Genomic DNA, 16,810 nt, shown 5'->3' on the forward strand with positions numbered 1-16,810 from the left:
GTATTCCCTCGGATTATGAAGGATTGTTTACAAAGCACAGTGTGAGGGCTGGGTCTGTCCATACCCACAGAGAGACAAGGGTCCCTGCCCCAAGGAACTTACAGGGGCAATTCGTGTGGCACATAATGGCCAGGTCCCTTCCCAGGCGCATGTTGGTCTGGCGCCACGCCGGAGGGACACAGCTTCCAGGTGCAGCAGACGCTGTTGCCAGTCCGGTCAGCGCTTCCAGGCCTGGGCACCGCTGGGTGACAGTGTGAACCAGACCCACGCAGCTGCCCGCGGGGGGGAGGAGGGAGCTGGGCAGCCTTGCCGGGGTTTAATCCCCCCGCTCCCCGCGACGAGCTCTGCCAGCAAGTCCCGGTGCAGGAGCTCTCCGGCGGGGCCCGGGGGCCTGGGACCCCGCCCCCCAGGCTCGCCGCTGGGCTCGCCGCGCCCCCTGCACACACGGCTCCCGCCGCGGGCCGGGCGGACTCGGGCACTTGCCGGCGCGCAGGGGAGGGCGCGTCCCGCCCCGCCCCGCGCCCGGGGCTCGCTCTGCCCGGGGGGGGCCGCGGGAGGGGCCCGGGGGCGGCCCGGGGTCCCGGGCTCGCTGCCCGCGCGGGGACTGGCGGGGGGGGAGGGGCTCCCCGCGGCCCGGCTCCCGCCCCGCCCCCGGCCCCCCCGCGCCGCGCGTGGGCCCGCCCAGCCGGGTGGCCATGTTGCGGCTCCGGCGCGCGGGGCGCAGAGCGCGCGCGGGACCTGCAGCAGCCGGAGCCGGAGCCGGGCGCGCAGGGGCGGCGCAGCGCCGGGATGGCCGTGGCCGTGGCGGTGGGGAGACCCGCGGTGAGTGCGGGCTGCGCGGGGGGGTCCTCGGTGGTGTCAACCCGCGGGGCGCGATCCGACCCCGGCTTCGCCTGGAGCCCTCCTTGCCCGCCACTGGTCTGTATTTGTACAGCCCCGAGCACCGCGGGGGCCTGCTCAGTACCTAAGGCTCCCGGCCCTAGGAGACTGTGAACCGTAACAGGGAAATAGGGGTGCGGATGATGCTTCCCCCGCCCAGGGCACAGACTTAGCTCCTGCGTTGGGGAGGTTTTCAAACATCCTCTGTCCTAGCAGCAGTGGCGGTAACTTGAGCACCGAGTGGAGACGCCTTAGGCTTCCTCCTGCTTCACACAAGAGTTGGGCAAATAGTTTATTCTCTGGATAAAGCGTTCGGTGTTGTGTGACCTGAGAAAGGGAGACTTGCACTGGAAAACAGAGGGGTTGTGAGAGAGAAGTGTAATGAATGTGAAATCTGGGTTAACACAGCATGAAATGCGCCCTTTGCTTCCTCCCCAGCTAGTCCCTAAAGAATAAATGGTAATGGTGACTCAGTGTGGTCATTTGGCAGCTATAGCTTCTCCCAAGCAATTTCCCACAGTCAGAAAACATACAGCTGCTGGGTTTAAGTGCAACTGTAGATTGTGTCTAGGATTAATTAGGGAGGGAAAAACGCCCAGGATTTCAGATTTTCTTTTAGGTGTTTTTGTTTGTTTCGACACTTTGCTGATGGATAATCCCTGAGTTTAGAAACCATAAATTAAAATTATTTCTTAGGACAAACTTGCAGTTTTTGCGAGTTTTGATATATACCCGTTTGTTTTGCTCTCTGCTTCCCACAAAGTTTTTCATACATGTTGCGAAGTATAAAAGCATTAGAAGTGATCTTACGAAAATGCTTTTATTATGTCTAACTCACAGAAATGTGGGAGAAATGAAATGGTGACCAGATGACGGCGCTTTCATACATTGTCGGGAGGGGGAAGGGAAAGAAACTTGATTGACTTTTTCCTGTGCTGTACCAGTAAAACAGATGTTGCACATGGAGCTGAAGATTTTAAATGTGGCTACTTTCATAATGTGAAAATGGTGTCTGTGTTCAAGATGTGACCTGGATCACACTGTTTCTGTTAGCATTTATTACTTAATTATGGATCTAACTGGCTAATAAACTGTATATTCCATGCAGCGGAGTACATGTATAAGGTTCCTTAGTAGTGTTGCTGTAGAAGGGGAAGTTACACTGCTAAAGAAAATAAAACAAAAGTTGAAGTTTAATAACAGAACAACTATAATTTATACTAGCTACTAGAGAGCCAGAGCTGGCTGTGAAATGCCTCTCTAAGATCCCAGTTCAGCAAGGCATTAAGCAGGTACTTAAATTTAGGATTGTACTTCAGCACAGGCTTAAATCCCATTGAAACCAGTGGGACCTAAGCATAGGCTGAAGTGTGTTGCTGAGTGGGGGCCTAAAGATCAGATTCTTCCAGGGCCATCTCATTAAGTAGGCTCAGAGCTTGTCTACACGCAGACTTGCACCATGTCAATGTAAGGTGATGTATAGAACTGATGTAGTTAAACTGATGCAAAAAGTTGCAGGGGGGCATTCGTGTGTTGGTTTAATTTAAGTCCATTAGGAACAGGGGTCAGCTAAACCAAAACAAGCATTTCTTAAAACAAAATAATAGTGTCCCAATGGAAATTTGCACCAGTTAAACTGGATTCAAGTCTGTGTGTTGTGGAACCCTCGGTTGATTTCAGTGGGACTGCTTGCAGAGTAAACTCCTACTCAAGGGGAGAAGAGCGGGGAAAAGCTTTGGTTTAGAGTTAAGGTTGCCTAGGTGCAAAGCCTAAGGCAGTGTCCAGTTATGTAACCTGCTGTATAGCACACAGCCTGTTAACCAGCTGTACTGCTAGGCTTTGCCAGTCCTCCAGCATCCCAGTTTCTGGGCTCCGCTGCTGAACTGGATCTGAGGTCTGCTTTCCTGGTTGGGCCTGAGAGCATCTCCAGAGAGCTGCAGTCTCAGTCATTGTGGACCATTGGGTATGTGCAACCCCTTTTAGCTAATCCTCTCTCCCATACCTTTACAGGTGTTTGAGTATTGGGTTGGTGGGAGGGAACGCTGGAGAAATGGTTAATTGTTAACACATTATACAGGAGGAGCATGTGAAATTCCCCTTGTTAAATGTTTGCCTTTCAAGCTGTGAATTTGGCTAATTTGTGGTGTTTGATTTTTTTTTTAAGTATTTTTTGGGGGGGGAAATGAAAACTGAAAGAATGAAATTAAGAACAACTCAATCTGATTTAGTGAGCCAAGATAGCATTCTTGAGTCAAAACATTTTATGGCTGAGATGGCTCATGCCCATGCCGATGTTAATTTTAAAACATGCATAAAAAAATAACTAGAACAAATAGGTTTCAGAGTAGCAGCCGTGTTAGTCTGTATCCGCAAAAAGAACAGGAGTACTTGTGGCACCTTAAAGACTAACAAATTTATTTTAGCATGAGCTTTCGTGAGCTGCAGCTCACAAAAGCTCATGCTAAAATAAATTTGTTAGTCTTTAAGGTGCCACAAGTACTCCTGTTCTTTTTTCTAGAACAAATAGTATCTAACCAACCACTACAAAGAAACTATATTTAATTATAGTCTAGTAGGCTGGCTACAAGTTTGGAAAAGATGAAAGATTTTAAGGCCCTGATCCAGCAAACGCTAATGCAGTTTATGCACTGCAAGCAATCTCATTGCCTTCGGTGATACTAATTACAGTGTGTAAAGTTAAGCGCAGGCATATGTTTTTGCAAGATTAAGGTCAGGGACTCCAGTGGGACTTTGCATCTGCTTAACAATGGCACCCATTGACATCAGTCAGAATTGTGGGTGCACACCACCTTTGGAAAGCTAGGCCTCCCATGTGTATTAGCGGAAGGGTGCTCATACCTGTATGGTGTCTTAGTTGTTTGGACAACTGGAAGAGTAGTTTGTGGAAGGTGTTGCAGATGGCTTGGACACTTGGGAGTAGGGAGATGGGTCCAGAAGCAAATGTGGTTAGCTCCCAGACCTTTGTATAGGGGCATGTGGGGGGGTGTGTCCAACATCACACAGCAGGTCTGGCAGAACAGGGAATTGAACCCAGGTCTGCCGAGCCCCAGGGAGTAGCACCTAACCCCCAGATCCAGGGCTTTGGGGCTATGCTCCGGCTCCACTCCAGCTAAAAACCTGCAGCTCCACTCCAAAGCCCTGCCTAGATCAGTCTTCTCCCTGCTTGCAATCTCCTTTTTGTTTACATTTTTCTAGTGCAGTGATTCTTTTGGGAAGTTTCTTTGTATTCTTGTGGTGTTATCACTTCCAGGTAAGGGCATGGCTACACTGGAAACTTCAAAGCGCTGTCACGGGAACGCTTTGAAGTCTGAGTGTGGTCGTGGGGAAAAGCTGGGAGAGAGCTCTCTCAGCGCTCCTGGTAATCCACCTTCATGAGGGGATTAGCGCCAGGAGCCTGTCTACACTAGTGCTTTAAAGCACTCTGACTTGCTGCGATCAGGGGGGTGACTTTTCACTCCCCTGAGCCAGCAAGGTAGAGCGCTATAAAATGGAAGTGTAGACAAGCCCTAAATGTCTCCAGCCAAATCACAAAGCAGAAGTATGAACTCTGCTTTCCAGTCTCCTACATTCACCTCAAATGCCCTGTCTCCACTAGGGAAATTCATTCAAACCTTTCACCTTGTTGCTCCCACTCTTCCAGATGGGCCCTGGTGTTAGCAATGGTGAGAACCCCGGTGTGAACAGTGTGTGTCTCCCCCACCCCCATTGTTGCCAGTGCTATCTCAGGTTGAACTGCAAGTGATGTCGGCACCCAGCAGGTCATCTTCCCTAGCGATAGTTGCTCGGTGAAGTAACTATGGGGTTGAACTGCAAGTGATGTCGGCACCCAGCAGGTCATCTTCCCTAGCGATAGTTGCTTGGTGAAGTAACTATGGGAAACTCTTGGAAGATGTCCCTTGCCACAGAGCAGTTGGCTTTAAAGTCTAAGGAGGACCATTGAAATGCCAACGCTCATTAAGCAGCTTCAGTCTCAGAAACAAATCTTTGCTTAGAGAGGAGGCATTTTGAAATGTCCCCGCCCCCAAGCTCTGCTTTTCTGGCTCATTGCCTGCACTGAAAGCAATTGTGAGTCTTCGTTGCTTCTTCGTCCTTGGAATCTTTTCATCTCTAACAATTGCAGATACAGGATGGGCACAAGGCTTTTATTTGTTTTGTTGTTTTTTTTTTTAAATAGTGGCACAAATCCTGTTGGGGGGAGGAGGTGCTGGGACGAGACAGGCTTACCCTTTCCTCTGACCCTCAGCAGACTTGTCTACCTTTGCAACATCCGTTGTCTTCTCTGGTTGGATCTGCGCTAGGTTCTGAACCGTTAGCGTAGTGGTTCTTCCCAGCAAGGTGCTAAAGCGATTTCAGGGCCCAGCATAGATGGGTCCCTCTCCAGGAAGTGCACAATGATGATCCATTCCAAATATGTCTGTGCTATTAGCGTTCACCATTAATACCAATGAAGCACCCTCCTGATTGGATAGGGGAGACACACAGACGAGCATGCTGCAGGGAGGGTTGTTCTCACAATAAATGAAGTGAGAGCAAAAAGATTCCCAGATCACTAGTTACAACAGTGTTTTATAGACTGTGCAATCACATGGCTGGTGGCCCAATGTGCACTGGGATTTGAAACAGACACGGGTGTGTCTTCCTCAGAGTAGGTAGCTGAATGACTCTTCAGAGCACTCTCTTCCAAGGAGATTGCTGGGACATTGGCTTCCCTCCCTTGCTTGCACCTCATTATTCCCCGCGCCTGGAGGGTGAAGGCCTAGAGGCTAGTAGCAGAAACCCAAATGGTGCATAGGAAAGCATGATGTGGAGAGCGACTGCTGCCCCTGCTCTGCCATCTGCCCCAGTCATCCTATACCCATCCTCCGGGCCCTGACCTTATGGTTCTTGTGCAAAGAGGCCTGTTGGGCCAGAGGAGACATGCCACTGAGATGCTATTTCTTCTCTGCTCCATTGAATGTCTGGAGGCTCTCCTAGGCCACGTTGCACTCCTCAGCACACCATAGCACAAGGCAGGGGTGGCCCAGGGTTCTCATCGTTCTAGAGCGAATTTTACATGCACTTTGGGTTAACATCATTTGAACTCTAGGATAGACAAGGTCTGACTGACCACTGCGGAGTGCTGTGTGTGTAAAAAAAAAATCCACAGAAAGGGGGATCACTTCCCTGCAGGTTTTTACAAGTATCACCAAGTTCTTCCTGTACATTTTTGTCTCTGTGTACCCCCCACAGCCTCTCTTTGGTCTTCCATTGAAATTGTCTCAGCTGCGCCAAAGTGAATTCTACCAACTGTTGGAACAGCAGACAAGTAGCCAAGAGACTATTATCACCATTTCACTGATAGAGAGCTGCAAGAGAATGTACTGAGCTAATGTCCTGGGGATTTCTTATCCAAAGATCGGAACACGTTCTGTTTAGAAGAGAGTCCTATTCTGCAAACTGTGTCCTAGCTCTGTTAGAGTCAGTGGGAGTTAGGACTAGTGCACGTTGATCTGTTTGCAGGACTGGGCCTTCTCTTTTTTGCTTTCATCTCCTGTAATCACTGATAACATCGTGTCAAGGGGCACTCCAGGGATTTTCTCAACTGATTGCTTATTTCCTTAAGTCTGTATGAGTATTTGTACATGTGAATTCACCGTCTTTCTGTTTCTGCTTCCTTGTTTTAGTTTGTCTATTTACCATTTAAAATCTACTAATAAAATGTTTTTTTTAAAGAAACAGTCCATTTGCTCCAAAATCATAAATATTTTCTTGACCAGTTCCAGCCACGTGCCCTCCTCAACAGTTATTTGCAAAGAGCTCATTTTAGAAATCTGTTTTTTTTTACCCAGACATCCTCTTCTTTGGAAATTGGTTATTCAAAACCGATTCCTGAACAGCAGCAAAATCCTTTTGTAAATCTGTTTGTATTTGGTCCCTTGCACTCCTGAGGGGCGGTAATAGCTTTCATATTGTAAGACTATTCCCTTTTTTTAATTCTTCCACTGAATCCATGTATTGAATCCCGAGGGGAGTCTTCAGAAATGGTTGACCAGTTCCACTCTGATATTTTTTTCCCATAAAGTGGCTAATCCAGCTCTATTGAAGTCCATGGGAGTTTTGCCATTGAGTTCAATGAGAACAGGATCAGGCCCCAGTTACTTTTTGCAGTAGAAGAAGAGATTCAGTGTCTGGGCTGAGAATATCAAAAACTTGACTTAAACAATTGAACATAATCCAGTCAAATTTCCAAGATCTCTACCCATGGCATCATCCATTTATATTTTTAAACAGTATAAAGATGAGGCAGGGATCAGCCTTATGAAGACTGCTTTGATAATTACAAAGCAGCTTTCCATCTCCTCCCCCCCCCCCCGCCTCTGTGATAAATTGCAGCGCGTAAGCTGCACTGGAGAGTGAACTGAAATTCTCTTATTACGTTGTTAGATGGTTGTACACACTGCTTCCTCCCACAACCTAGTCTTTACATTTCAAATCCTCTTCCTCAACTGATCTGAACACCCACCCCTTGGAATTTGAGTGTCAGTATCAGGCTGTAAGAATTACAATTTGGGGGAGGAGGGGGCAGACCCCACACAGGTGAATGGAGAATGCCATAGTTACAATTATGGCTTTTTTCCAGTATACTATTTGGCAAGCAACAGCCTGGTTTGGCAAGTGAGAGACTTGCAACCTGGAAAAGCAGCAGTATCTGGCTATCATTGAATTCACATCACCTTTTGGTACCTACTGTCATAACGATTACCCAAGATATTTCAGACTTGTACAGGAAACAGATTGTCACCTGGTAGCTACTGAGGCACCACAAAACTGGAACTGTCTTTTCTCTTGTTTGCTGCTTCATATCTTTGAGAGTCGCTTGTCTTGATTTTTTTTCTTTAGCTCAATAGTATTTGATCTATAACACACACATTTAAAAAAAAACTTTATTAGTAATTTGGGTCAAGATTTTAGAAAGTGGTTAGTTTTTATTCATTTGTCTCAGAGTTTTTTGGTTCCCAAGCTGAGACATATTTTATTCAGAAAGTGCTGAGCACCCACCTTCAGAAAATTGGGCCCCTGTAGATGTATGGTTGAGATGCACAACTGGCCAAATTAGAGAATTATTATGGTAACACTGGCCATATTTCATCCAGTGATCTCTGCATTAAGCCCACTAACCTGGAGTAGAAGGGGCAGGATGTGCGTGTAAGTAACATCTATCTATCTATCTTAGAAAGACCTCTGATCTGATTTGGAGACTTTACCACATCCCTTGGTGATCTGTTCCATTGGTTAATTACACATACTGTTTAAAAACCAGAACACCCCTCTTCCCCACCCACCAGTACTTCTTATTTCCAGATTGAATTTTGCTGAGCTCAGCTTCCGGCCATTGCATCACTGTGCTAGATTAGAGGCCTCTAGGTCTTCTCCCTGGGCAGGTACTTTAAGGTGTCTTAAATTGAGTACATGAAATCACTAGTCACTTCAAAATCCAGGCCAACCATTTTAGTTTTGAACGTTTTCCTGCTTGTGTCCAAAGAAAATAATGAAGTTAAGGGCTTTAGCAAGTAGGGGAGGGTGGGGGATAGCTTTAGCCCATGGTTTTAGTTTTCTCAAGGCATTAGATTTCAGTTTAGTACTGAAAATGGATTTTTTTCCCCAAGTATGTTTCCAATATACTGTAGGTAAGACTGTATCTAATCTGAGAAATCCGTAATGCTTTGAATATTTAAAGGAATTTCATGTCTGCCACAAAGTGTCTTTTATCACAGAAAGAGCAAACGTAGTCTCACTCTTTCATCTGTCTCATCAATGTTGAGTATGTGGCACTTTAATATGGCAGCTGAAGCAAAGCAGGAATTTCAGCAACCATCTGACAACTGTAAGCTGAGAATTAACTGGCATTCTAGTGCAATCTGCTGTATATAAAATAATTCGCACTTCCCAGTAGCATTTGACCTAATTTACAATTCCCTTTTTAACCTGTTTTTGCAACCCTGGATTAGTCAGACACCAGGAGCATGAGTATTCGGTGTCTGCAAACCTCTGGCACAATTTTCAAAGGTGCTGAGCACCCACCCATCCTGTTGAAGTCAATAAGAGTTGGGGGTGCCCAGCACTTTTGAGTGCCACCCTCGTAGGGCCTGATTCTGCTGTGTATACTCCTGTTCAAGTACTGACTCTCACAAGGAGTCCCAAAGCAATGGTGTAAAGAGCTCCGCTGGCATAAAGGGGACATGAACCAGCGGATCTGTATGTCCAGTATGGAGTTGGAATGGCCAACGCTGAGGATATAGTGGTGCATGGAGGCTTGGCTGTTGTAGTGGCCCCTAAGGGCCATAGGCAGCAGTGCTGAGCTTTAAGTTTGCTGAAATGGTCCCTAGCTGGCCCAAGATAAGGGGACACAAAGCTCTTATGAAGCTCCATCCCTCTCTCCTGAACTATGTGCCAGGCTCAGGGACAAGGATGAGCTGGGTATTTTGATGGGTGGAGAATGTCGGGCTGAAAGAAGTTAGAACTGCAAGCATGTCCGCTGCCTGCATCGGGTAGAATGTGCTTTCCAGGTTCGTGAACGTCTGTTGAGTTGCTCATTTAAAAGTTTAAGATGAGTAAATACACCCTCAGTTTCAAACACCCACAAGCTCTGAGCCCAGTCTCTGTAACAGGCTGGAATGAAACTGTGGGGCTGTCATTGTGTTGCTGGTGAACATGAGTAACAGCCAATGACTTTAACAAGAGTTACTCACATCCCCTGGAGGGGAAACATGGATCTGGAAATGGCTTAACGTTGGGGAAAGTTCAGGTGTGGGTCTGAACTTTGGCTCTGAGCCACCACTGTGACAAAGCAGTAATAAAGCCCTCCTGATGCTTTGAATTTACAAGGAAGCTGAGCTGAAAGATGAAACCAGGCTGTTTCTCAGAGACGTGCCATACCGTCCCAGACACGCACTGATTGTCATAGAGACAAGGAATGTTGGTTAAGCAGACTTCACAAATCTAGAGTTTGTCTTATTCTTGATCTTGTCTCGCTTTCCTCCCTCCCCCCATGAAGCAATTTATTCCTTCCTGTTTGAAGTAGGAGTAGCTAGTAATAGTACTATGTGTTAGGCAGTACGTATTTACTCTTCCCTATGTAATCAGAGGCAGTGGGGCATAATGGACAGTGCACTGACCTGGGATTCAGAAGGCCTAGGTTCTAGTCCCAGCTCTGCCACTGGGTGACCTTGGGCAAAGTCCCGTTACCTCTTTGTGCCATATTTTCCCGATCTGTAAAATGGAGACAGTTGACCTCCTTTGTGAAATGTTTTGAGATCTATGGATGCAAAGTGCTATAATAAATTCTTTAGAACCTGAGCCAGTTCCTGTTGAACTTAGTGGGAGTTTTGCCACTTAAATATTTCATCAGCCTTATTCTAGTGACTTGATACTGGAATCAGTGATTTCAGTGAATAGCATAAATAAACCTGCTCTGTGAAAATCCAAAGTAACTCCACTAGTGTAACTGGCGGCAGGATTTGGCCAAACATTTCAACCATTTAGTTTGAAAAACATTTCAAACAAAACAGTAGGTTTTTTTTTAGTTTGAGCCAATCAAACCCAATGCAGAGTTTTATATAGCGAATGTCAATTATTTAGTACAATGGGTAGGTACCATTTGGTATCGAACAGGGGACCATTGCCCCGCAAAGATTTTTCCTTCCTGGGACTGGAGGCTCAGGAGTGCAGTTTTTCCATGTGGTGTGAGTCCTTTTTCTCTTATTTTTATATATTTAACTCAAACTTTAAAAAAAAAAATCCCGACAAACAGATGTTTTCTTCCAACAAAATAAGCCATAAATTTTGAAGTATAAATCCAGGGAGCCTTATATTAAATTTTATGTAATATGTTACAATAGAAACACTGGCCAGTTTTAAAGCCGTGTAAATATTTAAAGGAGTGACTCTTAGTGGTTGGTTCCTGGCTGAAATACAGCATGGAGGATCCTAGCGCAGGGGTGTGGGTTTCTACCCAAACTAAACGACTGTCGCTGTTACATGTTTCTTTCCAGTCCTCACTTGTGCTGAAATAACTTACCAGACTCTTAGTGGTCACTGTTATGTGGCTTGTAAGCTCATTTTAGAGCAAAGGCTCTCTTTTGTTCTGTATTTTGTACAGCCCCATGCGCTATGGGGTCCTGCTCCAAGGCTGGGCCGCCTCCTCGCTGCAGTAATAATGGGGGTTTGAACCACACAGAGGTGGGAAGATCTGGGCATCTGTCACTGCAGCCCTGAGGGTGTAATGGTGCTCCAAAGGGAATGGGGAGTAGCTGTGGCACTGCATTGGGTAGCGGAGCGGGCTGGCCCTGGGAGAGGGTGTGTGGAGCTCACTCCATCTGCATGCCAGGCGATCCAGCAGCACTCGATCCCTCTGAGTCAGTGTGCCTGCCGGGCTCTGCCGAAGTGGCACCATCGAGCACTTTGATGTGATGATTATAACAAATGCCAAGCAACTAAACGACAATAAATGATGAGTGTCATGAGTAGGGAAATGAGACTTTAGGATGTGGCTACTACAAGCTGTCCTCTTGATTTCAGTGGGACTTACCTGCAGAATAAAAAGCATGGCTGGATGTGGGGAAGGGGAGCAGACTCAGGCCCTTAATTAGCAACTTGCGGGCCCTTCTAAATGCACAATAAGTGTCCAAAGTAACTTTAGACACTAGACCCAAGCGGTTATGGTCCAGCGTATAAGTAGTAAATCGCATAAATTTAAAACTATCTCACAGTACCTGCCTGTGTGTAACCAATGGCTGGGGTTGCTGCCATCTCTTGCATAAATGTTTGAGACCCTTTCATAACTGGGGTTTGTATAGTGTTTTTAAGAAACAGAATTCTGAAATGAGAACGAAATACTCCTCCCGCCCCTCCATTTAAAAATGGCACTTGTTTCCCATGGGAATCAACGGAATCAGTCGCACTAGGGAGTAGGCCTGGGAGTAGATTGGGCTCAAAACCAGGAAATGTTACAATCGAGGCTGGTGCTCTGGGCATGATGTAGCTGAGATGAGTCTCCACAGCTGCTAGCGAACATGGTCCCCTGTCTTGAGGGGAGAATGCCCAGGCCTCTTTCCTGACTCTGGAATGCCATCTGTGGTGGTCCATGGCACCTCCATTCCTAAGAGGACCATCTGGGACTCACCCTGCCCATTGCCATATATGGTAACCTTTGGAGCGTCCTTCTTGGAAAGGACCACAGAAACCTACATCGACTTCCTGATGTGTAGCCAGGCTCTTCAGTCAGCTGACAAAATTCAGCCAGCTGGAGAAGAATCTGCAGCTGAGTTTACCTGCCCTTGACTTCGCTGATTCAGGTGGGGGTACTTTATTTGCAAGTGTACCTGTTTCCAAATAGTAAGAAACGTTTAACAGATAATTTACTTTAGTAACATCTATATCTGTCTTTAATAAGTCAATCCAAAGGTAAAGCTTGGGCCACCCATTGGAATAGTGCCCTAGTTATGGGGACAGAGAACTAGTGAGCCTGTGAGCATGGGATGCAGGGAGTTCATTTGCATCACCTCTGCTGAGCTACTCTTCCCGTCTGTGGAGCAAGTTGAACTTTCCTCTGCCTGGGTTTGTCTTCTAGGACCGATATGGCTCATAAGGCTGTGGATTTATGGTGCATCTTTATCGGGTCTTTTAATCCACACCGTTATGAGGAGGTGAAACATAATGGGATAGTGTCTGTCCCTACTAACTTTGTGCGTCTTGTCTTGTCTGATGTAGTCTCTGTGATACAGCCTTTTTTGTTTGATTTTTTGCTTGGCCATTACCCGCTTCACAATTATCTGCTAGCTTTGTCGATGGCCAAGCTAGAAAATGAATGGGGTACCGGCTGTGTTGGTTACCTACTTTAGTATCTCATTTTTACAGAATGAGGCCCAGGTTGTGCGAATGGAGTCAGCTGGGAATATCTTGACACCTAGCTGGAGCCACACTGAAGTTCGTGGGACTCTGCCCAGGCACAAGGGTCTGACTCTGTCCGTGTGGATGCAGTTTGCAGGACTGCAACCTGGCTTGGGCTGTCTGCATCCAGCATCTCTAGTGAAACGGCGTTGTTTGAGATTACAAGCGTATCCTGGTAACATAGGTCATGTGATGTATAGCTCACCGCATATTATACCTACATGAAGCTGTCATTGTGTAACAGTCTCAGAGATTCTCAGCTTCCCTTGCACCTAATGAGGCCGTGAAAGCCTCGTCACTGGAGGTTTAAAAGACCAGGTTAGAGCGACAAACAGCTCCCGATGCTGGTCTGGGTATACTTGGTCCTGCCTCAGCATGGGGAGATGGACAGATGACTTCTCCAGGTCCCTTCCAACCCTATATTTCTGTGATTCCATGCCTTTACTCCAGTGCAATGTGGGTGTAATATACTAAACTTGCTTTGCACAGGGGTAGGCGACTGCAGATGCACAAAGCAATGGAGGATCAAGTCCCCTGGTTTTTGTTCTTGTTTAGCAGTAGACTGCCGTCTTTTCCATTTCGTCCTTCCAAAAATCTCTCCTCCTTTTACAGGATATTTCACAAAGTGAAGAGGTTTGGCCCTATTTTTGTCTCATAAATAAGATCATAAGACTTCAAATGCTGGCAGGTATGTGTTTAGCTGAAGTATCCAGGAAGAGACTCTGAATAGCTGATCTAGACTTTTCCTTCTGCATGTTGTTGTAGCTGGAATACGTGTTTGGAAGCATCTGAAAAATAGCTTGAAAATTCTTTTTTTCTCTTGGGGATAAATCATGAAAAATGTTGCATTAAAAATGGCTGAGTTTATTTTAATGTTTCCTTACTAAGAGCAGTGGTACAGCCTGCTACCTCACAACAAGCCTTGGAAAAGGGAGCTAATTCAGTATAGAGATTTTACTTTACTTAAAAAGGGATTGGGTTGGGCATTCAAAACAGAACTTGGTGGCAAGTTCTACAGTGCAGCTGCCGGGCTGGTTGCTGGCTCTCGTGTAACCTTTCTGCAGGGCTCCGCTGACAGCTAATGGATGTGGCTGTTGCAGCAGACGGTGTGTGGAATAATTCATGAATTTAAAAGAATGCCCTTCTGTAGAGCCTGCAGATGAGTGCTGGTGGTTCACAAATCCCAGCAAACTATTGTGTGAGCGTGGGGAGCACTACAGGGAAATGGTTAAAGGGGAAAGATGGCAGTATCTGCAAATGTCACACCCCTGCGCCTGGGATCAGAGCAGTGAAGTGCTGTGGAAAGAATGCTCTGCAGCTTGAGGGTGGCAGTGAAAGGAGGCGTGTTCAGAACCTTGCAGCCTTTGCATGCCGTAAGATGTGGGAAGCAAAGGTCTGAGGAGCTTGCTGGGAAAGACTTCGGTCTTCCTGACCCCACGTTGTTCACTGTCAAGAAAATCACCAGCTCTGAGTGCCCCACAGGCATTGAATCACTTCATCTCGCAACTGCTGAGGTTAGGTCAGTCGTGTTATCTGTGAAATGGCGATGAGAAGGCTGCGGGCTTGTCTACATGCCCAGAAGTACAGGTGCAAGCTGAGCTGATATAAACCAGGTTTATACCAAGGTAGGAGTGTCCACACACAAAATTGCACCTGGTCAACATCACACCGTTCTTTCAACTGTGCAGTGTTGGGTATAGAGCAGGCCTGAAATACAGACAGGTTCAGGGCCAGATTTACAAAGGCGCTGAGGCAGTTAAAGATGCAGATAGGTAGCTAGTGGGGTTTTCAGATGTGCCTCAGAAGGGCCCATTGACTTGTCCAATGTTACTCAGAGTAACAGAGCTAGAAATCATGTGACAGTGGGAATTTTTGGTAATACTTTTAGGCCCCCTGTGTGTGCCTCAGTTTCCCCAATATGCTGATTTGTTTCCCAGTGGGTGGAAAAGGACTGTTTGCTCTCAGGGCAGGCTAAGGAGCCACAAGTATGAATGTCACTTAGTTATCTGAGCTGGGATGAGTCATTAAGAGGAACTGGCCAAGGCCAATCTCATATCCTCCGCGACAGTCACCAGGACATTGACACTTAGCAACCAGCGACCCAAAGGGAGGTGGATTTCCCCACCTCTCAGCAGGGAAACTGAACAGCCTCCCTCCAGCACGAGAAAAATGGACAGGGGAGATGCGAAGGGGGGTGGGGCACCAGTGAGTTGGCTGCTGGAAGGCATCAGAACTCTCACCTTGGATCTGATCAAGGAGGTCAGACTGAGACCCCTTGAACAGGGGGGTTCACTGCAGCTTGGCTGGGCAGAAAATACAAGAGCTGTGCATTTTTCTCTCTGCTAGCGTAAATAAACCAGACTGGTTTGACAACGCTGTTCGAGTGTCACTGCAAATGTTGGGTGAAGTGCATTAATCCGAAGAGTGTACAAGTCTCTGCCAGGCGTGTCTCTTGGCTGGACTCGCTGAGCGGCGGTGTGAAGTCAGAGTGCTGAAGCCCCAGAGGTTCAGTCTCTAAGGGGAGGCAGTGATGCCACATGCTTTGCCTTGGAGGAAAAGCGAGACCCATTGAGGGTCTGGTATACTGAAGTGGTTCCACCTAGGGACTGTAGACAAGCTGGGGAATCTTGTGGATCTGTGACATCAGGCTGGCTGGATTTTTTTTTTTAACCAAGGTGATTTAAATCCGTGAGTGAAATCATAGTATAAATCACCAAGTGGAAAGCCTTGATTTGAATAATTGAATTTAATTAACTTTTTCGCTTTGTGCATCAGTTGTTTTCTAAAGAAAGATGCATTCTCATTTGTTGACATAACCATTAAAACATGTTGATTGACGGCTAAATGGAGCCTTTACACTAGAATTGGTACATCTTTTTGCTACCTTCGAGGGTGCACTATAACTACACATTTGTTTAAGGAATTATATAGCTTAATATTTTTCAATTGTTCTTAGTTGTACAATTTTAATATGTTAGGAAATGGTGAATGATTGCTTATTTACTAGATAATTAACTTTTTGCTTATGTAAAAGCAGCAAAGAATCCTGTGGCACCTTATAGACTAACAGATGTTTTGGAGCATGAGCTTTCATGGGTGAATACCCACTTTGTCGGATGCATCTGACGAAGTGGGTATTCACCCACGAAAGCTCATGCTCCAAAATGTCTGTTAGTCTATAAGGTGCCACAGGATTCTTTGCTGCTTTTACAGATCCAGACTAACACGGCTACCCCTCTGATTTTTGCTTATGATTTGTGTTAAACTGCATTAGGATGGTAACTGGAATTAAACACACAACACACACAATTTATTTTTATGAAACAAAACCACCTTACATCTTTTGGAAATGTGAACTTCTCTTTTCAAAACTTGTTTCACGTTCACAATGAAATGATTTATGAAACAGAGGGATTAACTGTAGTCAGTGAATTAAACTGGTTGTTTCAGGTCAGCCTGGGAAAATTTTCAAATATACCTAAGTCCCAGTCACTTTTACTTAAGTTTCTACTCACCTAAGTCTCTTGAAAATGAGGAAGTCTCGTAAGTCACTTAGGCTGAACTATTGTGGCATATTTATAAAGTTTGACCTCAAAAGTTTGATGATTTCCCCCCCCAGTTCTTTCTTTGCATAGTTAAGCATCCTTGAAGACAGTTTTTGATTCTGGGTTGTGGATTCAGCATATTTATTTTTTATTTAGAATTTTGAAGAGATGATAAGTTTAGGACTTAAAATGTTTTGTATTAAATTCAGATTTCATTGCAAACAGGTTTGCTTTGAAAAAGAAAAACATAATAACAGCATAAAAATCTAATTAAATTTAAAAAATCAGATATTTTTTATTCTTCCATCTCCCAAAAATCTTTTTTATTTTATTTTTATCCATCCTGCTAGAAATAGACCACAGGTCTCTAGGCTCCTGGCCTGGTGCTTTACCCACAAAGCCATCCTTCATGTTCTCTTGCTTAGCTGCGTCAGGAG

The 16,810-nt window shown here is 45.9% G+C and overlaps 1 protein-coding gene across 4 annotated transcripts in view; it reads left to right on the forward strand.

The window, feature by feature from the left end:
- The first annotated feature begins 722 nt into the window (after nt 1-722).
- Nucleotides 723-16,810, forward strand: part of SEPTIN11 (septin 11) — a 72,081-nt gene continuing 55,993 nt past the window's right edge. For all 4 annotated transcript variants that reach the window (XM_045019984.1, XM_045019983.1, XM_045019981.1 and 1 more), the window contains exon 1: nt 723-822. In XM_045019984.1, the coding sequence (XP_044875919.1) occupies nt 790-822 (33 nt within the window). In that variant the 5' untranslated portion in view covers nt 723-789. The remainder of the gene's footprint in view (nt 823-16,810) is intronic.

The sequence above is a fragment of the Mauremys mutica genome, chromosome 5 (genome assembly GCF_020497125.1).
Source record: "Mauremys mutica isolate MM-2020 ecotype Southern chromosome 5, ASM2049712v1, whole genome shotgun sequence".
Lineage (NCBI taxonomy): Eukaryota > Metazoa > Chordata > Testudines > Geoemydidae > Mauremys > Mauremys mutica.